The sequence below is a fragment of the Strongylocentrotus purpuratus genome, unplaced genomic scaffold (assembly GCF_000002235.5).
Source record: "Strongylocentrotus purpuratus isolate Spur 01 unplaced genomic scaffold, Spur_5.0 spur5_scaffold_15, whole genome shotgun sequence".
Lineage (NCBI taxonomy): Eukaryota > Metazoa > Echinodermata > Echinoidea > Camarodonta > Strongylocentrotidae > Strongylocentrotus > Strongylocentrotus purpuratus.
Window position 1 is genome coordinate 16,250,536 of NW_022145600.1, and position 26,706 is coordinate 16,277,241.

General features: G+C 38.1%; 1 protein-coding gene across 1 annotated transcript; it reads left to right on the forward strand.

Annotated features, from left to right (window-relative positions):
- Nucleotides 1-3,301: 3,301 nt before the first annotated feature.
- On the forward strand, nt 3,302-26,191 carry LOC586860 (heparanase). The gene is made up of 10 exons (XM_030985669.1): nt 3,302-3,646; nt 7,004-7,150; nt 7,898-8,046; nt 13,449-13,619; nt 15,642-15,852; nt 16,927-17,184; nt 19,035-19,155; nt 20,371-20,519; nt 23,156-23,302; nt 25,567-26,191. Exons 1-10 carry the CDS (start codon nt 3,465-3,467, stop codon nt 25,730-25,732), a joined length of 1,701 nt encoding a protein of 566 aa, XP_030841529.1. The 5' UTR covers nt 3,302-3,464; the 3' UTR covers nt 25,733-26,191.
- Nucleotides 26,192-26,706: the final 515 nt, after the last annotated feature.

A 26,706-nucleotide genomic window follows, 5' to 3' on the forward strand; every position in this document is an offset into this window, starting at 1 on the left:
TTGAGAAAATTCAAAATGGCCATCACGAGCGATAGAAATTTGTATTTCCTCTTAAAAAGTCACATAGCCCCTTTCATTTCATTTTAGAAATAACCTCTCTTCGCCAACTCATCTGAAATTAAATCTGTATATGTAAATAGCGTCATGTTCTTTTTTCTGTCTGTATCTCTGTCTCTGCCTCTCTCTCCTTTTTCTCCAAGCTCTATCTTCTTCTTTTTTTCATTATTTTCTCTTTCTTTTCTTATTTTTCTTCCGTCGGTGGGCTTTGGTTTTCTTCCTATATCCAATACGTTGCCGACCCGTTACTCAGAGTACCGATTGTTATTTCCAATATTATATTTCTTCTTTTTTCCTTCTCTCTCTCTCTCTCTCTCTCTCTCTCTCTCTCTCTCTCTCTCTCTCTCTCTCTCCTTTTCCTCTCTTCTTCTCTTTTACCTTTTTTTGGGAGGTCTCCCTTTTTTCTTCTGTCGCTCTCCCTCCCCCTATTTTTAAGGGCGCGGCCGATTCGGCTCTCACCTGGATCTGGCACCGTTTTTAAAGCTAAATAATTTTTCTTGATTTAAAAAAAAATCTTTTTAAAATTCCATGACACTTTACAAATTCCGTATTTGATATACAAAAAAGGAAATTGGGGACTCTGTCCCGAGCGCGTTATTTTTTTCGGCGGCACAGATTGGGGTTAGGTGCGTGTTGAGCCTATGGGAAAGTTTAGGGTTAGGGTTAGGGTTAAATCAAGACCTCTTTTTTTCAAAAAGCCCCAATCTGTGCCGCAGAAAAAAAATGACGCGTCTAGGGCGGTCCGTATTGTGACATGCCCCGAGTTCCGGATGAGGAACGCGGTCTGGACTTTGAAAAGTCTCTAACAGTTTTTTGTTTAAATGACAGAGTGGTAGGATATGTGAATAGAAAGGAAGCAAAAGGAATCGAGACGAAGTGGAAGAGATAAAGCCAGAGAGAGAGAAAGAGGGGAGGGGGGGGGGGAGAAAGGAAGAGAAAAACTGAGAAGTGAACGAGAGAGAGAGAGAGAGAGAGAGAGAGAGAGATCGGGGGGGGGGGGGAGGTCTCTTACCTCATGCTCCTGCAATACCTGAACTGAATCTCTGTCTCCGTCTCTCCCTCCCTCCGTCTCACTGCCTCACTCAGTCTCTGTGTATGTCTATCTCTCTCACTCTTTCTGTCTCTCTCTTTACCTCTCTCTCTCCCTCTGTGTATCCACTCTCTCTGTCTTACTATGATAATCACACTTCTGTCTCTGTTTATGTCTATCTTTCTCACTCTTTCCGTCTCTCTCTCTCTCTCTCTCTCTCTCTCCTTTCTCTCTACCTCACTGTATCACCGTCTCACTTCTGTCTTTGTTTCTGTCTTCCTTCTCTCTCTCTCTCTTTCCTTCTCTGCCTGTCTGTCTGTGTCTCTCATTCTCTCTTTCTTCTCTTCTCTTCTCTACCTCTTCCTTCATAGAGGAAATGAGGTTCCGTTTCTGGTACACTATCAACAATCGCACAGTTTATACAGGAAACCTTTCTGTAGGTCACCGGTAAGAGAGCAGGCAGAGGGACGGAAAAACGGAAACCCGTGACAGCTGTAGTATAACCAGTGGCTGATCCAGCCAGGGAGGGAGCCTAGGCCCGTCGCCCCCCCCCCCACCCTTGGATCCGCGCCTGAGAATAAATGATAGGGCTGCGCTCATACATAGGGACTTTTCATGATTATCAAGCGCTATGGACATTGCAGAGATGTATCTCATCGTATGGGCAAAATTGTATTCAAACTAAACTTAATTCAAAGATCTGAAAATTCCAACATAATTTTGATCGTAGCCAAGCTAGCTAGACCATTACATTTTGTTTCCCAGGTGAGATGAACACAAAAACACAGTCCTGATCATGTTAAAGACCCTATCCGATGAAAATACAACTTGTTATCAATGGAAAGCTGAATGAATTATGAATACAAATATAAAGGAATTCAAAAGATTTCCCCTTTCAGTATTGCATAAAAGCGCATTCAAACCTTGTTGCCAGGTAGGACAAACATTTTGGCTTGACCTACCTAGCAACATATGATATATGCAGTTTGCATTCTGACTATTGAAATACTATTATTCTTATCAGGTGAATGAAATAATTTGTATTGAGGCACTTCACAAAGACTTATGCATTAAATTTGGTTACATTACGAAAATGGCCTATTTGATAGCTAGTTTTAGGTCGAGAACTCCCGATTTTCAAAGCTTTATATTTTGAGTTTTCAGAGAGCTGTCACCCTCCCCCCCCCCCCCCACTCCGGGAACGGAGGGACCGCATGCGTGTTCCCAAAATCTCCGGCTCGTAACAAAAGAAAAAGGTCTACCTGTATTGACTTTACACATCGGACTTATGCTGAAAGGGTAACTAGTTTGGCCAGCTGGTAACACGCATATGCGTACCCTAAATAACACTGAGTGGGGGAGGGGCGGGGCTGTCACTCGTCCGATTTTGATATATAATTTCATTTTCACTTCCTACAGGGTCTTTAAGTTGGTGGCTGTGTGTGTCTCTGCCCTACACAAGGTCTGATTCTATGAGAGATATTTTCAGCTTTGCAATCTCCACATCACACCGTACGTCATAATCATAATACATATCATTAAAATTGTACACGGCGATCCAACCTGAAAAGATTTATATTAATCTAAGAAAAGGGGGTTTAGGAGTATACAATAATAATTTGATTTAAGAGGTATCGTATACTGGGACAAAGAGAAGATTTAGAAGTGCGTGAAACCTACGTTGAAGCAGGGCCGGATCAGGGTGTCTCGGTGACCAGCCCCTTTTTGCCTGTCAGAGATTTTTGTTCGGATGGTATTCCGTATACCCGCCTCCTCGTGTTATAGCTAGATTAGGTGCCATGACTTTTTCAAACTCTCTGCATAAATTTATAATTTGTAAAGGTTAAACCAAATGAAATTTAAAATTACTTGAACATGTTTTCGGCGGCTGCAGGTGTAGTTTGGCGTAGCGTGGCATACAGCAAGGGCTCTCATGCTTATACATTTAATTTCCATATAATTATCATAATATCAAATGAAATATTAGAGATTGACATAAAAAATAACGATGTAGTTGCATTCTCGAGCTAATTGCAAAAGTTCACGGCCATTGGTAAGGCCGCCGCTTAGATGGGGGTGGGGGGGGGGGCTCCAGCCACCCCACCCCCCCCCCCCCCCCCATCAGGAAGAGGTGTATAGGATTACGGCAAACTCCTGCTATAATTTTGTGATAAGCTTTAGTACTTTTCAGATTACCTAACCTACACCATTATCCTCATTGTGTACGTGAACGACCCGCTATACAGTCAGTAGTTCGAGATAGTTTTTGTGCTTGTGCACTCGGTGTTGTTAATTCCAAACTGGTATTACGGTATCATTCAGCCTTATAAGCCTTATAACTCCTTGCTCATACTGACTGTGTCCATGTGAGAGCAACATGGCACCCCTGGCAGCTTTAGTACGCGTCTTGTGTCTTGGACTGGGACTCCTATGCAGTTCGACAGGGAAATCTACTAATTTCCTAGAGTTAGTGAATACTATTATTGACAATGATGTGAACCCTCAACCAATCTACAACAGGGTGGGCGGAAACAATGTCATCTCTAATCAACGAGAAGAGTAAGTATCGAGTTGTACTCATTTTACCAACCGCCCCCTTCCTTAAAGGGCATGTGACATCGAAATACAAGTGTATTCCTGTTGGTGTGCAGTCCTGCATACATCTCATATTTTGATATATAAACTTCTGAATTTGTTTCATAGATTTTGAAATATTTTTTGAAATATTTGTTTTTCAAACTTGCTATACAGCTCCACTCCAAAAACCTCCCAGATCTCATTCCCCTTGTGACATCATCTGTCAGTCATCAATGAGCTAACTTGAGAAAGTGGCATGAACTTTGCCAAAGTTGACCACCTGTTACAATGCCACAAACAATAGCAACATATAAGTTGCTATGTCAGACATGTCAGACTAAGCTAATATTCTAGAATAGACAATGGTATGTAATTTTCCCCAGATTTAATAGAATTGCATGCTTCCATATATATGCAGACTGGATTCCGAGTATTGCAGTCCATTCATTACCAACAGGTTACTGGAATACCTCGTCACTAGGTCCCCAGGAAAGAAACATCCATACCTTTGAATATGTTAGTGAACCGGTCTATTGTGTCGATATGAAGAGCTTGATTCCAAAAGGAGCTAAATCCATATTTTGTGGATTTAGCTCCTTTTAGAATGAAATATGGATTTAGCTCCTTTTGGAATGAAACTGTGATATGTTGTTTACTTTCTTTTCAAAAGGTTTTTTTTTATTTGTGATTTCTCTTTCATTATTAAAAAGGAAAAGGTTTGCTATTTGAATAAATTTAAGGGGCTTTATTGGGAAAATCTTTAAAAATTCAGGTACAATATTATGTTTCATTCCAAAAGGAGCTAAATCCACGAGAAAAAAAATCTAAAAATTTGGTAAAAATCAGGAAAAACTGGTAGTTTTTTTCTTATCATATATTATTGATCCAGGGTGACACATTTAAAGGCCCACTGCACTACTTGCGCCCTCTATATAACAAACAATGCCTAATCGGTGACCATTGGTCCCCCATGATCCTCTTTTTCTTATGTTAACTGAGAGCTGAGTTGATGAGATAACCACCTGTCCAGTGACCTTGCAGGGCAGTCTAATCCCTCCTGTAAACTACGGCAGATAAGCTTTAACATATATATCAATATTAAGGTACATGACTAAAGGGAAAGTGGAGATATAAAAAAAGGCGATTTACTCAGAAGTACCCAAAGTGGATTTAGCTCCTATTGGAATGATACTCTTCATGTTGATTGATGGCATAGAATGTAACAGAATAAAATAGTATTGTATCGGGTTTCTTAGGTCAACTAACAAGTCCCTGGGTGGATCAAGGTACAAGAAATGAGTCGTTTAAATTTGATGAAGTTTTACGAAAATTTGATAGTCCTCATTTCCAACGATATTTATTTGGTAGCAAGCTGTATATAAACGAGACTAGATTACTTAATGGAGTTAGACATTTTTCATTTTACAAGATTTTTTATCTAGCAAACCTTTAACATGCTGGAGAGTTGCAAAGTTCTCGTTTATAGAGAAATTACAAATGATACAAGAATATAATCGATGCCTTTACTAATTACACAGTGTGGTTTATTATGATAAATGATTATGGATAGCGTATAATCGAGTTTTGCTTTCGCCTAAAAAATAATTATGGTTGACTATAATCGTTTATTTTATCTCATTAGTTACATTGCTCATTTTGACTTTTGACATTAACTTTACTTAAAGCAATATCAGATTTCAATAACATTTGTTATCAATGTGTAGGTATAGCTCGCCTTACACGTAATTTCTATAACTATAGGTTTTAGTATCGTTTGGATGTTTCCTTGTAATGTTTATCGCGTCGCCAGAAGCTTCCGGGTATTCTACAAATATTATCAGATTTTCAGAAAGCACTTGATTAAGATGCAGACTTTAAATTGCCTTTTATACAACAATTATATATCTTAGATGCAATGGATAACAATAGGAGGCTCGGGACATGTGCCTCCAACGAAATAGCATAATAAAGTAAGAGAAAAAAGGAGAAAAGAGAAGGATGGCGGCCAGGTACGTAAAAGGAAGACCTTTTTAAAAATAATATATTACACGTTCTGCGTATTTAATAGAGAAAACGGTGCCCCCCCCCCCCCCCCGTGATATGAGTGACAGAGAGATATTTTATGCAAATGTACGCCATGTATTTGTTCGTGTAAGTAATGAAATTCTACCACCGTTATTGTTGTTGTTGTGGCTACATGGTGATGTACGCCATTGTATTTTATAGCTTATTTTTTTTACCTTATTTTCGATATGTCTGATATACACTCTCATCCTCAGCATTATCTTTTATATATATTTATTTTTCTTTTTTTTTCCATCATTTATTAATTGAATAATAATACGTACATAAGAGACACAAAATTATCTCGATTACAAAGAAAAACACATGAATTATACTTTTATCACAAAATTAATTATACTTTTTTGTTTAACATAGTCAACATTTTTTTCCAGAGATGATCCTTTTCAACATTTGCCCTCCATAAAATTTCCTTTAAATAAATGTCAAATATGTTTGTAAAATTACCTTTTCTTTTTTGCGTATATAAAACATAAGAAGCTAAATTAATTAATAGATTTTTGAAAACTACATATTTTGAATTTATATAATCACATTGCTTGCCTACAAGTATATCACTGTATTCAATGTTTTCATTATCAAACAATACCTCTCTTTTTTTTGAGAAAAATTAAGACCTTGTTCCAAAATATTTTTGAGTACTCACAGTCATAAAATAAATGATAATGATTTTCTGTGCATTTGCACTTCAAACAATAACCAATATCATTTCTATAACTTAATGTTGATGTCAAAAGAATGAGACAAGATTAGGTGAGGGCTGATGAGGCCGCTCTACCACGGCCTGTACTGCCCGGGCCTTGCCTGGTCCTTGCCTGGTCCTTGCCTGGTCCTTGCCTGGTCCAATATGGAAAGTCTGCTATGCCAGCAGCATGCATAGCCTGTAACATTCACCTTCGTGACCAACACCCCTCATTAGGAACTTTTAGATGGACGAGAAAGGCGTTGAACGTCCACTGATCATGCGTGTCAATGGCAAGCCGTTTAATTCTTGATATCACAAAAATGATTTTCTGTTGTAAAGCTATGGTAATTCTTGATGTTAAAAATCGAATTCGCATTAGTGAGCACTAATTTATTTTTTTGCCCGCGAAAATTTAAAAATCGCAACCCCCCCACCCCCTTGAGCAACCCTCTGGGGAGGGCCCTCTCCAAATGAAGGTACGTGTTTTTACCTGTTTTTTCTCTTGAGATGAAATAAGACCTACTGCCTCTGAGTTTGTGTCTGTTTGTTTGTTTTTTCATTGACTGATACAGCGCACCAGCCAGTTCAAACACGACGTTATCGTTCTCGGTTTCAATCGAAACTAATAAAGTGATGCACACGGTTGACCGTCGATACCTCTCTACCGGTTTCAGCGCAAAAGAAGTGGCCTTTCCACCTCCTGTGGCTTTTGATCCAAAGTAAGTCTATCTTGCAACTAATAATTTACCAAGTCCATATAAATATATATCTAAATTTAACATTTATTCTTCGTCAAAATCCCCCCCTGAATATTTCGGGAGGGGACGTCATGTCTCCGAAAATCCACGATGCACGACCGGTGTTCAAGAGTGTTAGATCAATGGTTCGGGAACGCGACTTAACTGAGGAGAGAAGGTTCTTTAGGATATACGCCCCCTTATCGGTCTCCCCTCCCCCTCCCCTCCCCCTCCCTATGGTTTTGTAGCGTAAACGTTGCATTCAAGCAAACGAAGCTCTGTATATTTAGAATCTACTGTTAACAGATATGCTATCGTATGATAAAGTAAATGTATAGATATGCTATGGCGAGGGAGCGAAACGACCGGGCGAGAAAACTTTCCATTTTGTATCATTTCACAGCCTAAATGGGGTATTTTAGCCTTCACCTTTTTTTGTTAAGCATCTTTCATTTTTCTTTCTCATATTAATTTTCATTTTCGAAAATTACGTGGGGGAGTGGAAATGTGTCCGCCCCCCCCCCCCCCCCCCCCCGCGCTCCCTGGATCGCCGCCCCAGTATAATGAATGAACTGAATTTTCCTTGTTACACAGGGCGATTACCGGTTTTGAACAAAAAATGAATATTGAATAAGCCTACAATGTAATCAAAATCTAGATTTTTTAATGTTTCCTACATAATTATGTTTGTGAACACGGCCTTGACGTCCATTATTACCATGGTTACAGCTCGGTCCTCCTCCAAACATTGATGCGTGGACTCTCTCCTGCTGTATTACGTGTAGGAGGAAGATCGGGAGACGAGGTGTTATTCATGGTCAATGGTTCTACCAACGCCATCCCCATCCCCTCGTTCGATGTGGATCATTTTATCACAGGTGGGATTATAGATCTTAGTCGCTTCCGTATGGTGGCCCTGAAGGGACATCGCGAATAGACTAAATCGTGAAAAATATGCGATAAAATTCACGATATCGTCAATTTTATCGCATATTTTTCACGAAGAAATTCACGAAATTGACGATATCGTGAACTTTATCGTGAACTTTTCACGATGAAATTGACGATATCGTGAATTTTATCGTGAAAAGTTCACGATATAAAGTTCACGATATCGTCAATTTTATCGTGTACTCTATCGTGTACTCTATCGTGTACTCTCCTGACGGGCGCTTCGTAAACAAAACCAGCCCTAGCTGGGGGAGACAGAGAGAAGGAAAAAAGGGAAAGGGAAAGAGAAGATAAAAGGAAAGAAAGAATAAGAAGAAGAAAAGAGGGAAACGGGGGGGGGGGGACGAAGGGCTCTTGCCTCCTCCTCACTCCCCCCCCCCCCACCCGCCAAAAAATAAATAAGGAGAGAGAGAAGGGAAAGGGAAAGGGAAAGAAAATATAAAAGGAAAGAAAGAAGAGGAAGAAGGAAAGAGGGAAACGGGGGAAGGGCGAAGGGCTCTTGCCTCCTCCCTCCCCACCCCCCGCCAAAAAAATAAATAAGAGATAGAGAGAGAAGGGAAAGGGAAAGGGAAAGAGAAGATAAAAGGAAAGAAAGAAGAGGAAGAAGAAGAAGAAAACAGGGAAACGGGGGCGAAGGGCTCTTGCATCCCCCGCCCCAAAAAATAAATAAGAGAGAGAGAGAGAGAGAGAAGGGAAAGGGAAAGAGAATAAAAAAGGAAAGGAAGAAGAATAAGAAAAAAAGAGGGGCTCTTGCCTCCTCCCCCCCCCTCCCGCGCCAACAAATAAATAGGAGAGAGAGAGAGAGAGATAGAGAGAAGGGAAAGGGAAAGGGAAAGAAAATATAAAAGGAAAGAAAGAAGAAGAAGACGGAAAGAGGGAAACGGGGGAAGGGCGAAAGGCTCTTACCTCCCCCTCCCCCTCCCGCCATAAAGGGAAAGAGAAGGGAGAGGGAAAGAAAATATAAAAAGGAAAGAAAGAAGAGGAAAAAGAATAAGAAAAGAGGGAAACAGGGGCGAAGGGCTCTTGCCTCCTTTCTTTTCTTTCTTTTCCTTTCTTTCCTATTCTCCCTTTTTTTTTTCGTTTTTCTCTTTCTTTCTTCTCTTTCCCTTTCCTTCTCTCTCTCTCTTATTTATTTTTTGGCGGGGGCGGGGGGACGAGGCAAAAGCCCTTTGCCCCCGTTTCCCTCTTTTCTTCTTCTTCCTCTTCTTTCTTTCCTTTTATCTTCTCTTTCCCTTTCCCTTTCCCTTCTCTCTCTCTCTCTGATTTATTTTTTGGCGGGGGGGGGGAGGGGGGGGGCAAGAGTCCTTCGCCCTTCCCCCGTTTTCCTCTTTTCTTCTTCTTCCTCTTCTTTCTTTCCTTTTATCTTCTCTTTCCCTTTCCCTTTCCCTTCTCTCTCTCTCTCTGATTTATTTTTTGGCGGGGAGGGGGGGGGGGGAGTGAGGAGGAGGCAAGAGCCCTTCGCCCCCCCCCCCGTTTCCCTCTTTTCTTCTTATTATTCTTTCTTTCCTTTTATCTTCTCTTTCCCTTTCCCTTTTTTCCTTCTTTCTGTCTCCCCCAGCTAGGGCTGGTTTTGTTTACGAAGCGCCCGTCAGGAGAGTACACGATAGAGTACACGATAGAGTACACGATAAAATTGACGATATCGTGAACTTTATATCGTGAACTTTTCACGATAAAATTCACGATATCGTCAATTTCATCGTGAAAAGTTCACGATAAAGTTCACGAAATCGTCAATTTCGTGAATTTCTTCGTGAAAAATATGCGATAAAATTGACGATATCGTGAATTTTATCGCATATTTTTCACGATTTAGTCTATTCGCGATGTCCCTTCAGGGCCACCATACTTCCGTGCCGTCTGTTGACAGGCAGAACGGCATCATGCAGTGTTCCGGATTTAGGGGGGGGGGGTACATTGAGCAGTGTTCCGGATTTAGGGGGTTACATTGAGCAGTGCTCCGGATTTAGGGGGGTCTCCAAGGCAGGAAAAGCCCGTGAAAAGCCCGCATACTACTCCAGCAATCCAACAAAACTGCCAAGGGTAATGCTAGACTCTGTCTCTAGTCGTTTGCACAGTATATTTGACTGAAGTGGCTAAACAGTTGTGTAAAAAAAATATGCGCCTTTTTTCACAACTGTTTAGCCACTTCAGTCAAATATACTGTGCAAACGACTAGAGACAGAGTCTAGCATTACCCTTGGCAGTTTTGTTGGATTGCTGGAGTAGTATGTGTACATACTCGTTATTTCGGGTTAAATCTAACCTCTCTTCTCTTTCATTATATATTTCTGTGCTCTCCTTCTATCTATCCTCTTCTCTTTTGTCATGAATTTCTTTTTTTTCTTCAATCTATCCTTTTTCTCCTTCGTTATACATTTCTTTGTTTTTCCTTCAATCTATCCCCCAGTTCTCCTTCGTTATGTATTTCTTTTGTTCTCCTTTATTCTAACCTCTATTCTTTTGTTTTATGTATTTCGTTGTTTCCCCTTCAATCTATCCTTTTCTCCTTCGTCATCTATTTCTTTGTTTTAATCTGATAGATGATCCCTTAATCCTTCTTTATGTATTTCCATGTTTTTCCTTAGTCTAGATGATGATCCTCTTGGCTCTTCAAACATTATTTGTATGTTCTTCCTTTGACTTATCCTCTTCTCTTTCCTTATGTATTTCCTTGTTTTTCCTTCTCCATATCCTCTCCACTATCCTTGTTTTCCCCTTCTATCATCTTTGCTTGCACATTATATAGTGCGCTGACGACCTAGACTCTTTCACCAGAGCACTTCTTGGAATTTTTTCGCAAAAATGGCTAAACAGTTGTGTAAAAAAAAATATGCGCGGACGGGAGTGAATGGGAATCAATGATTTTACTTTTCATAATGAAACAATCCTGAATAAGCTTTCAAAACTAGCAGGAATTTCTGAAATCTGATCGCGGGATTTCATCAATATTTTTCTATGTTCAACTTCAAGATATTTTATAACCCCCTTTTTTAATTACAAAGAGATGAGAGGAAAACACCCCCTGTTTAGAGAAATCTCCGGGTGAAAGTCAAATACACCCCCTTTTGTTTACATTTCTCGGGCCGGACTTTGTCGCACGAAAAGTACCCCTTTACCGGACATTTTGGCAACACGCATGCGGTCATTTCGAAACCTCAGTGGGGGGGGGGGGGGGGGGGGGGGCCGGGAACAGCATAAACTAAAATCACTTTATAAAGAGTTACAGGGAAGCCTACCTTGATATTCATTTGGTTTTAATAGACGCAGAAAATGAGAGTAACAGGTCAGTGAAAGTTCGAGCAACAGCCGATGAGAAATAAGAAATTTATGCGTTTTGGAAGATGCAATCAGATGCAATCAATGAAACATAAATTAGCAACTCGGTGACGTATCTTGCGATCTTCACAAAATCTATATTTTCATCATCAGCGTTTAATGTCCATTTGTCCCACTTTGAGGGGTTGGACATTTCATTTCCTTAATGGCTGCTTTCCAAGCTTTCCTGTCTGTGGGATCCATATGACTGATACCCGATGTTTTGGCATCTTCTTCTATAGTTTCCCTCCAAGTCTTCCTGGGTCTCCCGCGGGGTCTTCTTCCGGTGACCGGAAAGTTTAGAACCCTCTGGAGCCAGTGTGTTGCCTCTCTTCTTGCCACAAGTCCAAACCATCTAAGTCTATTCATCCTCATAACCTGTACCACCCCATCAATCCCATTGATTGAAGGAGGACTGTATTCTTCTATCTCTCTTGTGAAGTGATACCCTGCGCATCCACCTCACCATCCTCATCTAAGCTTTCTCCATTCGCTGTACACTGGGTGATTTCATTGCCCATGTGTCGCTCCCGTACGTCATGCATTTCATTTCCCTTAAGGAAATTTTTAATCGTACATTCACCCTATAATTATTGCAAATGTGTTTTATACTACCCATGTATGAGACAAATCTATTCCGTCATAAATAAAGAAAAAATGAAACTTTATGAAATTGTCTGTACAAGGCAACTGGAGGAAGCTCGCAAGATACGTCACAAAGTTTCCAATCTGTGTTCGATTGATTGCACCTTCAACAATTTAAAAATGTTCTTACTTTTAATCGGTTTTGCTCAAACTTTCACTGACCAACTTAAGATCAGGGTAGACTTGCCGTTTAACGCCCTTATGACTCTGAGTTGACGATGTGTTTCACCTTATTATACTCGATTATACATGGCCTTTGATCTCTCAGGCAACGATTCGTAAAGCCCCAATCCACAAGGAGATAACTTACGGGAGAAAAATGCTACTTCTAATCGCAGGCAATCTTATACGTCAAGTGGTATGACAGTAGGTGGGCATTTGGGTAGTATACACATGTCAAATTTTTATGATGAGGATAGTTAAGCTATTTCACTGATATGTTTAGCGTCATGCATCATTGCAAACCTTCCTGTTTCAATTTGTGTGCAAAATTCCAGTTGTTCCACTTTTCACCAATCGCTTTATCAAGCAATATGTTGTCTCTTCTTATCATGGTTAATTTAAAAAAAAATGTATTTATGGCGATGAGATATGTTTTATAGTAATTAAAAGCCAATGCACCTGAAGACTGTTTTATGGAAACTTGTTTTTTTCTTCATTTTGGAAACTTTCTGTACATTCTTTAAATCTGGGCGAATATGACAAAAACCAGTGTGATAAAAGAGCGACATCTCATAGAAATCCAGGTTAAGTGGTGCATGGACTTTATAACCAAGCTAAGGTATCTTTTGAAATTATTCGGTTTTGTTTGTTTGTTTGTAGTGTTTCTTTAAAGTACATATAGGAAAGGATGAATATAGTGAGGCTTATTTCGTTCCATCGTGTCACTAACTGTCGTGAAAAATTGCCCCCCTTTTTACGAAAAGTCGAATTAACGTCTATAAAATACACCCCTCTTTAATATCGACAAAGTGGTGGGTCCAGCTTACCCTACATTTTTTCTGCAAAACTTGAGGCAAATCAACGAAAGCTCCCGCCTCGAACTGACACTATTTAATACGAGATAAAAAGTCACAAGAGTTCGTAAAAAGGCTAGCGATCGACACTTCGTCACTTTGCGTAGATATTCACAACTGAATGATACACGCCTTAAAACTAAACCAACAACACAACAATGTCATTGCTTGATTGTATGGGCATGTTTTTACAAATTTACATAGCTTTTTCTCAAAGACCATCTTTAAATGGATTTATTTGCTGTCAATTGTATAAGTATGGGGTATTATGGGGTTTGGAGAAGAAGAAGAAAAAAATTCTCGTGACAATAAATAATATGATTGGGAATACCCCCTTCCATGCTTTCCAGGTGAACAGTGGAAGGGTTTGAATGAATTTACCAGGAAGTGTGGAGTAGACCTTGCCTTTACTCTGAACGTGGCCGTCAGGAAAGGCGATTCATGGGACCCGACTAACGCTAAGGAACTCCTGGACTTCAACGCCAACCACGGTTACCGTGTCATATGGCAGTTAGGAAACGGTAAGACGTACGATCTGTGTGGTTGTTACGATGATGGTGATGACGATGATGATGATGACGATGATGGTGATGGTGATGATGATGGTGGTGGCGGTGATAGTTTTTATTATGATGATGAAGATGATGACGATGATGGTGATGATGGTGATGGTGATGATGATGATGACGATGATGGTGATGGTGGTGATGATGGTGGTGGCGGTGATAGTGGTGATTATGATGATGAAGATAATGACGATGATGGTGATGGTGATGATGATGGTGGTGGCGGTGATAGTGGTGATTATGATGATGAAGATGATGACGATGATGGTGATGGTGATGATGATGAAGATGATGACGATGGTGGTGGTAGCGGTGATAGTGGTGATGATGATGAAGATGATGACGATGATGGTGATGGTGGTGATGATGGTGGTGATGATGGTGGTGGCGGTGATAGTGGTAATTATGATGATGAAGATGATGACGATGATGACGATGATGGTGATGGTGATGATGATGATGACGATGATGGTGATGAGGAAGACAATGTAGATGCTTATGATAATGATGATGATGATGATGTTGAAGATGAAGAACAAAACGAAGGAGAAGAAGAAGAACAGCAGGATGATGATGATATCAATGAGCAAAGTAGTGCATTAGTCTAAATGTCAAGGCCTCAGGAAACTGTTATCTCTTCCTCTTATAACAAACGATAACAGCTTTGCCTATAATAGTCCTGTAACAGTTGTTGTTGTTGATTTGTGTTCTAGATGGGTATTGAAGTAAATTCAGCTTGGTTGCCAGCTTGGCAACCTTGGGCAACTTTTTTAATAGCCATATTAACATAATCATCTAATTAGCACAATTATGTGCAATATGTAATAATGTTGCTAAAATCTCAATCCAGGAAGCCTGGAACAATGGATAATACGACTTTTCGAGGGTTTTTTATGACGAGGAATTTATTTATGACACCAGTTATGACAAGTAATGCAATTGTCTTAAATAGCATAATTAGCATATGTACTATATATGGACTTCATTGTCATTGTTTATCTATAAAGCCTAAAAATGGTGCAACGCAACATTGTAAATCACTTTTGAAAGACTAATCATTAATTCACGAGAAGATATTCCATGTATATGTAGTATAATTAGCCTAATTAGCATATATGTGCAATATGTAATAATGTTGCTAATCTTAATCCAGGAAGCCTGAACACATGGATAATCTAGAACACAAATCAACAAAAAACCTTGTACTTATCAACTTTTCCAGGTCATGTACATGGTATATGGTACCGTCTACTGGACCACTTTTTAGTACCTAGATCAGAGACCGGCATTCTATATGGATGTATTTGAAAGGCCCAATGGACGTTGCCTATCTTAGGACTCGTTAATATTGCAGCACTCTATCTATTATCCATAAACACACCCTGCCAGATTTTAACATTGCCGTTTCACAGTTTATGGAACGGTCTATATGCTGGTCGTATGATAGACTGCAGGTCTGAAATCTGAAATGTAGCCCTATTGTTATACAGCTCTTTTGGCAGTCTTTCACAGTGTCATGACAATTACGCGCTGACGAATAATAATAACAATACTCAGTTTGTATAAAGCGCTTATTACAATCACTAAGCGGTTATTAAAATCACTAAGCGGTTCCAAACTTTGAGATTATTTCTCCGGCTTTAGCTGTGCTGCCATTACGGCGCTCTAGCATTTCAAGGAATGAATTCCTGTCAGGTACCCATTTACATCACCTGGGTTGAGTGTGGCAAATGTAGATCAATGTCTTGTCAAAGGATATTAGTGCCGTGGTGGGTCTCGAACCGCGGTCCTTGTGATCGACAGTCCGGCGACTTAACCACTCGACCACGGCACCTCTGGGTCTAAGTCTTCAATGGTCCATGAGGGCTTAGGGAGAAGCATCTTTTCGAATTTAATCAATTTATAAGAACTCAATTCTTCAAACAGTCTACTGCATTATGATATCTATGTCACGTTTAAATGTTTGAACCTTCTTAGAACCTAAAAGATTCAAGAAAAACTACTTGATGACGATACCAGCTAGTCAATTAGCCAAGGACTTCATCACCCTTCGAGGTATACTATCAGAGGACCGATACAGGTATAGCAACGAGCTAGTTGGACCTGATATAGGCCACTTTCCAATTCATAAATGCGCAAGGACGGACATGCCAGACTTCTCATCAACTACTGCTACCTATCTACAAAGGTTTGTCTTTATAGTATTGCAAGTAACGAGATAAAAAGATAATAAAGTTGACAATAAGGTATAAGGCTAGTCATTAGCTAAATTAGACTGGACTTACCTTCTTTATGTTGCAAATATAGTCACCGATGAAGATGTTTATTGAATCCAATCACTTGATGGAAATTCTGCACTAGAGTCTACAAGTAGTGTAGTTTCGTAGAAAGTCAATATCTTCGATGGATAGAGAAAATTTCCTTCCAGTCTCGGACATGTACAGTCTAAATTGTAACCCATTTTTTTCACAACGCCAGAAATACATTTTACTTTAGCATTGTAGAAAGACCTTTTTTTTAACAAGGTTGACTTTTCTCGAGCCTATGAAGTGGAAGCCAATCTTGTCTTCTTCACTTAAAAGCAGAATGTGAGAAAAATATAATTTCAAATTTAAAAAAAAAATCGATAAAGGAAAAGAAGTTATGAAAATGATATCGATGAAGCTATTGCTAACTCAGTGATGAACCTAGCGATCGTCTCTCCTTTTGTTTTGTTTTGGGTTCTTTTAACTCTCTTTGACATTAATGAATTTCCATTTTTTCTATTTCGAAACCTGTGTATCAGATATTGAACACGTGTTTTTTTATATGGCTATATAAAATCGAATTTCCCCTCATTAGCAACAAGGACCAAAAAGATTGATAGTTTTCATAATTCTCAGTGAAAACTCAAATCTAGCACGGCTCGCTAAGGAATTCATTGAGTTACCCATTTCTGTTCGAATGGTTACATGTTGTTTATCAAACTCGTCACTTGGCAAGTCCAAGCTACGTTGTCCCATACATTATCGACCACATGTACGATTTCAGTATATCCGATGATGCACTTCACATCCCCATACTATAGAGCTCGGATCAAACGAACTATGATGTAAAATGACACATTTTGGTGTCAATTTATTGGTTTGGTTCAGACCTCGATCACAGTATTTGATAATGTATGGGACATCACATTATAAAAAAGCTTCGACCTTGCCCAAATTAAAACTGACAACAACAAAATTGTATTAATTAATGAATGTATGGTCTGATTTTGATACAGGTTCCTGCGCGATGCTGGCGATGCAATCAACGCAACTACTCTTCATTTTTACAATTTGCACGGAGCCAGCAGCAATTCAATCCACAATTTTACTGACCCAGACCAACTCTTCAGAACCCGATGCGAGCTTCAGATATTTAGGAAACTTATGAATGGTTCTAGGCCGACGGGCTTCCGAGTAAAATGGTTAGGCGAGACTTCTTTTGTGGCTGATGGCGGCCTGCAGAATGTTTCAGATCGCTATGTTGCCGGGTTTCCGTAAGCAGTTTCTTCTTTATTGTCTTTTCTTTTTCTTCTTTCTGATTCCATACCCCCCCCCCCCCCTCTTGATCACAGCTTTTGAGACCGACAGCCCAGAGTAACGAAAAAGTCGGTCTAGCTAACCTTCTGGATGGTTGTCAGTAAGCCAACGAGACCGATATATCGGTCCCATAGGCCTTCTGACAACGTGTTTAGGTTCCAGTCTGCCTCATGGGCTGCCGGATCTGTGTTACTTTAACTCTTTTCCCGACAGTGTATTTATGAAAGTGTTGAATAAACATACTTAAAGAGAAGGTCGAGTTCTGGGAAGAGGTGAAAAATTATTTGTGAGCATTATCATTGTATTAGGCTGATGTGGAAGAACATTATATAAATTTTGTTCCCTCAATATGGTATGTAACATCATAAAAATCGGGACGGAATTTATGCCACATATTCGTGTAGTCCCATATACATCTTTCTGTGTACAGTGCTTGTAACTTTACCACGGCTGGGCCAAATTTCTTATAATGTTGATGATTCCAGAACTTTGCAGTACACACCAATACTTATGCTATAGATGATCAACCTTTTCTGATCGATTCCATACCGTTTCTTTTACAATGCAATCGCATGACCAGAACTCAACTTTATCTTTAAACCTCGACACGTTGAACCTAACTTTTCAGGCTAGCCATTGCTACTATATAGACCCCGATTCACTCTTTCTATACTAGCTAACGTGCCAAAAGGAAGTAGTTTGATCATTGTTTATTACAAACACACAGTCATCATAATGGAGAGGTTGTCAGACGCCCATGAATATTCGGGTCATTTTTTTTCTCTCAATAATGCTCATGGACCACTTCCTTTTTCAGAAGACAGAATTATGGCTGTGCATCAAAAATACTATAAAATGTGAAAATGTTTCATTTAGATGTTATGATGAAAATTGTATTAGTTTATAAAAAGCAGTCAAACTATATCTTGTAAATTATCTTTAAATATACAGAATTAAGTAACAACAGTTACTGACCACCTAGCTCTTTGACAAGGAATATTGACTAGCATGTACGGTTTCTGTGTAGTTATTACAAATAAGGAGAGAAGATTCAGCAAGGAAATCTAGGCGGCGTTTCACGAAACCGTCATAAGTACAAGTTCACCGACAACCCAGTGAACTTCGTGTATCAAAATGAACCCGCGTTTCGATGGAATGTCGGTGAACGTGTAATCACTATGAACATGACAGACAAAGAAAGCGGACAAAATATACAGTTCCTCAGGTAGACAAAGGAACATCCCTTTACTGCTATTATGTAAAAAGGTGAATATGCATGTGACACCTGTTCTACACATTTTTACATAATAGCAGTGAAGGGATGTTCTTTTGTCTACCTGAGGAACTGTATATTTTGTCCGCTTTCTTTGTCAGCCATGTTCATAGTGAATGATGATGGTTTCGTGAAACAAGGGCCACATTGCTAATGAGTCAAGCTAATGTTGTGCCTATAGTCAAGCCGATAGACATGACTTGTATGACCATGTCACTATGAACATGACGGACAAAGAAAGAGGACAAAATATACATTTCCTCAGGTAGACAACATCCTTTCACTGCTATTATGTACAAATGTGTAGAAAAGGTGAATATGCATGTACACCTGTTCTACGCATGTTTACATAATAGCAGTGAAGGGATGTTCTTTTGTGTACCACAGTAATTGTTAAAGGTAGAATGGGGAACTGTATATTTTGTACTCTTTCTTTGTCCGTCATGTTCATAGTGTGTACATGACACAGGGTAGTTCTCGGCTAAGTTGGGCTAACACTGCATGAGCATGACAATATTTGATAACCTCTTTCAGCATACTTCACAACTTAGGGTTAGCAGCTGAGATGGAGATTTCTGTCTTCATCTACTGGAATTTACTTGTAGGTCCATACGGTCTAATCGATTCTCATAACAACACATACATACCGAATCCCGTAAGTATCCACAATTTCTTTATTCAATTATTTCATAATAATTCCATTTAAGATACCGTTCAAACAGATAAAATGCAAAGACGTACATAATTATTTAGAAATATATAGCTGCTTACACTTGTTTAGTAAGAAAGTTACAAACATGAGAGTGAAGGTGCAAAGAGAAGAAATTATGCAACAGAATATACACAGAAATAGATATAACAACGTTGGTAGCAGAAGAGCCTCGGTGGTTCTGTCGAGACATCAACTCTGCAAGCTTTTAACCAAAAAAAAAGTCGCAGTGATGATAACAAAAATGATGAAATATAAACGTGACCACGGGCTGATGGTGGCTTGAACAAGACTTCTTCTTCTTCTTCTTCTTCTTCTTCTTCTTCTTCTTCTTCTTCTTCTTCTTCTTCTTCTTCTTCTTCTTCTTCTTCTTCTTCTTCTTCTTCTTCTTCTTCTTCTTCTTCTTCTTCTTCTTCTTCTTCTTCTTCTTCTTCTTCTTCTTCTTCTTCTTCTTCTTCTTCTTCTTCTTCTTCTTCTTCTTCTTCTTCTTCTTCTTCTTCATCTTCTTCAAAATTGATATAATCTTATATATTTTATGAAGGAAAAAATGACCATTGTTTTGCTCAACGTCTGTCGCCACATGTGACCATCGAGAATTGTTTCCATTGGAAACACCATTTGGATAGTTCAAGAAAAAAATAGGATGATAAAATGTAGTAATTTAAATTAATTTCGGCAAGGAACATGTAGAAAATGAACACAGGCCCCTAAGCCCCCCTCCCCCGGAAAATACTTAGAAGCACACCTGATAAAATGTCACATTGTGTCTCTTCGATCAATTTGAGTCTATTCGGATGTTAGTTTTACCAACACGTTCTTTTATGGAATCCATCCTACCTTTCTCTCTCTATCTCTTCCCCTCAATTTCTCTTTTTAAATTATCTCTCTTTGGTTTTCTCTTAGTCGATTTCTCTCTCTCTCCCTCTCTCTCTCCCCTCTCTCTCTCTCTCTCTCTCTCTTTCTCTTTCTAGTCTCCTATAGTATGTCAAACTGAATAATCGTCAAACAAAACAATCAATATAATAAAGAGGGCATTCACAAATTTGAAATTCAACCAGCAATGATTTGAAACAAGTAGGCCTAGATTTAAAAGAATTTGATTTATGACTATGTTTCATGGAATTATTTGTTTATTTGTTTGTTTGATTTGTGTTTCACCAGCTGTATTGGGCTTTCCTTCTTCACAAGCGGCTTCTTGGCACCCATGTTCTATCTGTATCATATGCTCTTGACGGACACACTGGAGAGGATACGGAGGCCGAAAAGAAAAAGTCCTACGTCCACATTTTTGCTCACTGTACCCTTATATCGTAAGTATGAATCGGTTGCTGTTAAAGATAAACTCCAGTTCTGGTAAAAAAAAAAAATTCTCACAGAATCAAACGAAACTTACACTGAATGTTTAAGATTACAAATAAATGACATGTGTCAAACAATTTTTGAAGAAAATGTATACTGGCTGAGTATATAATGAGCATAGAAAGACAAGGAAATCAAGGTAGTACTAGCCCCGACACCATGTGTGTTGTCCCATATATAGCTTTCTGTGTACAGTGCTTGTTACTTTACCAAGACTCGGCCAAATTTATGATGATTTTGATGACTACAGAACCTTGCAGTGCACACCAATACTTACTTATGGGCGTGTGTGTGTGTGTGTGTGTGTGTGAGAGTATTTGTATGTTCTATATTCTGTAGCTTAGTATTTTCATCCATTATATAATCATAAATTATACGTAACATTCTTTTTACTGTAAATGTATGTATTTTGTTGACTATAGGGCCCCGCTCACAAGCTTAGCTTCTAAAGGGGTCCTAAAACCATTCAGTTTATGATGTAATTAAGTTAGAATATGTTGATTGATGTACTATTACCAGTCTCTTTTTTATGTAACAGATTATATCATGCTTTGTATGGTTTTGCATAAAATGAACTGAACTGAATTGAACATGCTACATGATCAACTGTTTCTGATCCATTCCACACCTTTTCTTTCACAATGCAATCGCATTACCAGAACTCACCTTTATCTTTAATCTTCTCTTAGCCTTTCTTCCGTATTCTAGTTATTACATGTACATGTTATTTTTTTAAATCCGACACTGGGTTAAAATCATTTTTTTACAAAAGAGAAACTTATTCCTCAGACTGGCTTCATTTGTGAAACCCGATTTTGTGAAGAAGAAAGAAAAGCCTATAAACCCAGTTTCGGATTTATATTAGGGAAATTCCAACTCTGTGACGTATTTTGCAAGGTCCCTTCTCATTTGCCCTGTACTAAAAAACTTCAGAAAGATTTCAATCTAACATTCACCCAAAATATAATGTTTACAACTAAAAATGAAAATTTATAGACTTTTCTATACAGAGCAAATTGGAGAGGAGATCGCAAGATACGTCTAAATGTTGCCAATTTGTTTTTCACTGATGACAACTTCAACATTTCATAACTTTCCTATTTGTAGTCGGATATCGCTCAAACTTTCACTAATTTGTTTCTCTCATTTTTCTGCTTTTATTAAAATCAAGATATTATCAGGGTTGACTTTCCCTTTACTATAATAAGGGCTTTTCATCCTTGTTCTTGGTCTACCAACTTTCTTATCAACCCATGCCCCATTACTGAACTTTGTTTAGCAGTTTATTCTTGTCTATTTCATTCAAATCTTACGCTGTACAAAAATGTGGGGTAAAATTTGGCCTATACATAATTATGTATCCAACCACCGAGGGGTAATTTCATTCCCGATTTGGATTTTTAAAAAATCATAATCATTTTTACCTCTTGTTACCCTTCTTTCCTCTTCTCTTTTTTTCCTTTTTTCTTCTTTATCCCTTTCTCATCCTCCCCCACTCTATTTTTTTTCTTTCTTTCTTCGTCCTCATCACCTACATGTTTTCATAATTCCTACCCTTATTCCCTTCCATTTTACATCCTCAAAGCGCACCCCTTCTCCTTGTCATCTGTAGCCTTCCCATCGATTGTTTTTACTCCCACTCTTCTTCCATTTCTCCTTCTCCATTCTCTTATCATTGGCACTTCCGTCTTCCTCTTCCTAAATGCCTTTTCTTATCCATGTTTCTGCCTGATGGAAAGTCTACACAATGTTAGCTGGTTATGGAGGCGCAATGACTCAGTCGTAGAGCCGTTGTCTCGTAACCCGGATATCCCTGGTTTCCTAACCAAATCAATGCAATATAATGCCCTTTGGTAATGCATTACTCCTCATTAATGAGTTCCATCAGAGAGGACTTAAAGCCGTCGGTCCCCTGATTGCTCACTTGCAAGCATACACATGCTTTCTTAGCAGTTAAGTAGAGCAATCCCTCAAACCACACTTGTTAAATTTTACCTCAAATCCTCACTATCTTTAAAGGGGAAGTCCACCCTGAAATTAAGTTAGGTTTAATAGGAGTAGAAAAATGAGAGAAACAAGTCAGTGAAAGTTTGAGCAAATTCCGATTAAAAATAAGGAAGTTAGGATTTTTGAAGTTGTGATCAATCAAACACAAATTGGCAACTCTATGACGTATCATGCGAGCTCAACTTCCATTTGCTCAGTACTAAAAATATCTAAAATTTTCATTTTCCCTCAAGAAAAATTTCAACCATACATGCACCCTAAAGAAAATAATTGCAAATATGTTTCTATACTCCCCCTGCAAGGAACAAATATATATTCCGTCATCAATAACGAAGAAAACATGATTTTATGGAATATTATGCACAAAGCAAATGAAGGAGAGCTCGTATAATAAGTCACAGAGTTGCCAATTTGTATTTGATTGATCACAACTTCAATAATTCATAACTTTCTTATTTTCATTCAGAATTTGCTCAAACTTTCACTCACCTGATTTTCTTATTATTCTGCCTCTATCGAAACAAACTTATTTTGGGGGTGGACTTTCCCTTTGATGTTCTTTCCTATTATAATTATGCAGCCCATTGTATCCAGCCGGAGCTGTTACAATGATGGTATTAAATCTGCACAACGACAGTGAAGCATCTCTGCACTTGACCGGGGACCTAGTTAATAAGACTGTATACGAGTATCTCCTGACACCACCTGGGGGAGACCTTACCAGCAAGTAAGTTATATTTTTCAATTTTTTTTAATTTAGGTTTTAATTCCACATTAACTGCATATGAAAAGAATTTACAAAGTAAGGCATAGACATTTCAATATTTCAATATTACCGTATCCATATATGACTGTATAAATAGACAGTTTCTGCATTTTGATATGTATTATTGATTTCTTAATGCGTATGTTGTTATTATTATGTTCTTATTTAATGTACTTTCTCTATTAATGTGTCCTATCACATCCTTCTCACTATGACTGTATAAACAGACAGTTTTCTGCATTTTGATATGTTTTATTGATTTCTTAATGCATATGTTGTTATTATTAAGTTCTTATTTAATGTACTTCCTCTATCAATGTGTTCTATCACATTCTTCTCACTTTGATTACTATGTATTTTAAATTTGTCTATAAATCGATAATAATGTCTCCCAATTTGGATAACTTTCAATCATCAATAATAATTTTCCATAATTTGGATAACTTCAAATCAAATCAACTCAAATTCATAATGTTATACAGTTTTGCTAACTTCCAATATTACCGTATCCACATGACTGTATAAACAGACAATTTTCTGCATTTATCATACATGCATAGTTTGAACAGCTTTTTTTCGAATCCTTCTTTAAAATAATCCTAACAGTATTTGATCTACATGTATATTACCGTTAGTTTTAGTTACACATTCATTTATAAATTATGTTGACCTTATCTTTATATTTTGTTTTATGTATGCACCAGCCAATGTGGAGAGCCTCTCGACAGAATTTTTAAAATTCTTTTAGGTGATCCTCAGGCATTGGCTGGTGCTAAATATCATTATGTTGACAGTATGTTCTATCATTTGTTAACCTTGTGATGTTTTGTATGTTATCATCTTGCCTGGAAATGAAATAAATAAATAAATAAAAAGACAAGGTAACAAAACATGTACATATATTCAATAGATACAACAGTAACAAAATGATTTAATGGCATTAAAGTCATTAAATACAAATGATGCTAACAATAATCTGCAGTAATGAGGAGGAAACCTTGGAAGCATTATGTTTGTAATTAAGGTTCCCTTTACATAATTCGTTTGTTACATAATATATAAAACAAAAAACAAGACAAAAGAAGAACACAAACGGGTGTGTGGTGCATGATGATCATGATGACCTTTTTCATACTGAAGTAGAAGTTTATGTTTTAAGTGATATTTAAAAGTAATTAAACTTGGCAGCTGTTTAAGCGACATGTCCAAGGAGTTCCAGTACACCGGACCAGTATAAAGCAAAGTTGTTTTTTAAGTAAAAAGGGGTTATTTTAATACTACCATATGAAGACTATTTGGAAAACTATATTTTTGATATCCTAAATTCCAATTTATTCCTGAGAAGCTGTATTCTTTATGGCTTTACACGACTTCCCTCTTTATTACTGGTACCATGCTTGTGTGTGTGTTCACAGATATGAGACAAGTCTTTTTTTTCAGAAGCATAAAGGAATACATTTTCTGAAATAAAATCTATATAACAAATATAGACCGGGGCAGCGTTTTATGAAGAATGTCACACGTATAGTCCACTGACATGCCGTTCAAAAGGGTGTGTGTTATTTAACTCGTGTCGGTAAACTTATTATGACGGTTTCGTTTAATAAAACTTTTGCGGCATCGGCATCTTCCATTTTTCAGCGTAAAATTCCAGGTTCAGGAAAAAAAACTGAAAACGGTAGCTTTCTTATTCTAAAAAATACTACGCCGTTGAAAGCAACTGCGGCACGTGGTCAAATATTATGTTTGACGAAGCTCAAGGAGCTCAAAAGGTTGCGTCAACACGTGCTATGCCACTAATTGGTTTTGCCATTGAACTTTCAACACATTTTGTTCAATTCAAATATAACAGAACCTCGATATTTTAGTAAATTTGATATCTAAATGTATATCTTTGTTTAGATTCATGAAAGAAAGTACTTATCCAAGTAAGGTTACATTTACGCAGATGTTACCCTAAATATAACGAATGCCTGAGGAAGCCCTTCTATGGGAAAGAGTGACATTTGAAATTTGTGTTATCAAATAAGCAGACAAGCAAACAAATTGGTTATTCACCTGCCATTTTGATGTTTCCATCTGAAAGTGACTAAAATAATCATGAAAGGGAATAATCAAATTCTCAGGTTATTTAATTTCTTCCGAGTTTGATCTAGTTTCCCGATTGTTTATTTTGTCAGAGCTACCTTATAACACCTCTTTTCTCTATCCACTCTTTTCCTCAGGAATACCACTCTCAACGGTCACCTGTTAAAGATGAAGAACTCCACACATTTTCCAGATATTCTTCCACGCCCTCTACCGGTGGGATCACCTATAGTTCTTCCGCCGGAGACGTACGGTTTCTACGTCATCAGGGATGCTAATGCTCCAGCATGTCGACATAACTGAGACCAAACATTGATAGAGAATACGAAAAGCAAACCGAAAAAAATATCACTCATCAATATTGACTATATTTACTCCTAAACGCGTGTAGGCCTATTCTCGCATAGTGCACATGTAATATATCACTTTTTGTGAATCTAATCGCTCCTTTCCTCTTTACATTTGCAATATACATGTATATGAGTAATTCTATAAATTAGTGACCCAATTTGTGACATGTTGGTGCCCCTGTTACGTAAGGAACCCATACGTATTTGTGGCTCTGAGTAAAGACTTAAATAGTGGAGTATAATTGTTAAAGTGCGGGTTCATAGAAAATCACAAATATGGCAAATATCGTATTACTAGAAACTGGTATGCTAACAGATGGCTATCATGCAAGTTTTAGGTTAACTACATATCGGGTGATTTATAAAAATACAAATCAAACAACCTCCATAGCATCTGGGATATGCGAGAGATTCGCCAGAAAATAACAATGTTTTAATGCCGTCACAATATGAACCAACCCTGCCCAAGCAGACGACATCCCATAAAGAATGAACATAATTGCAATGCTTTTATTTCTCAAATTATAATGAGTTTAGTCTATATAAATGTGATGGAATCTTACACCATTCAAAAAGGGATATGACCCCCATTCTGATAACTAAATTCTTTTGTTTGTAAATACACAGGATAGGAGTTAATGAACAATCAAAGAAACCACACTGTCAAATTAAAAAACCTCCGGAATGATAGCATGGACGTCATTTGTTCCCTCTTGAAACGCCGAACATGCTGCGGTGTGTGCAGCTGAAAATACAATGGCGTCTTATTTTGTTTACAAGCGACGGATTCCTTTTTTTGTTAATCCTTGCATTTTTCATCAAAATAATACCATGCACAGGGTTTAGAGTGAGGTAATAGTTTAAAAATTTCGCCTGAGGGCATTGAAGTAAGAGAAACTAGTGAAGAAAATATGACAAAACAGGCAC

What these genes read in the sequence shown, in the direction of transcription:
- LOC586860 (XM_030985669.1), top strand. Translation starts at nt 3,465, where the DNA reads ATGGCACCCCTGGCAGCTTTAGTACGCGTCTTGTGTCTTGGACTGGGA. An exon ending in CGCTATGTTGCCGGGTTTCC is followed by an intron (nt 17,185 to 19,034) that starts GTAAGCAGTTTC and finishes AACCTCTTTCAG; the next exon opens with CATACTTCACAACTTAGGGT. An exon ending in GGGGGAGACCTTACCAGCAA is followed by an intron (nt 23,303 to 25,566) that starts GTAAGTTATATT and finishes TCTTTTCCTCAG; the next exon opens with GAATACCACTCTCAACGGTC.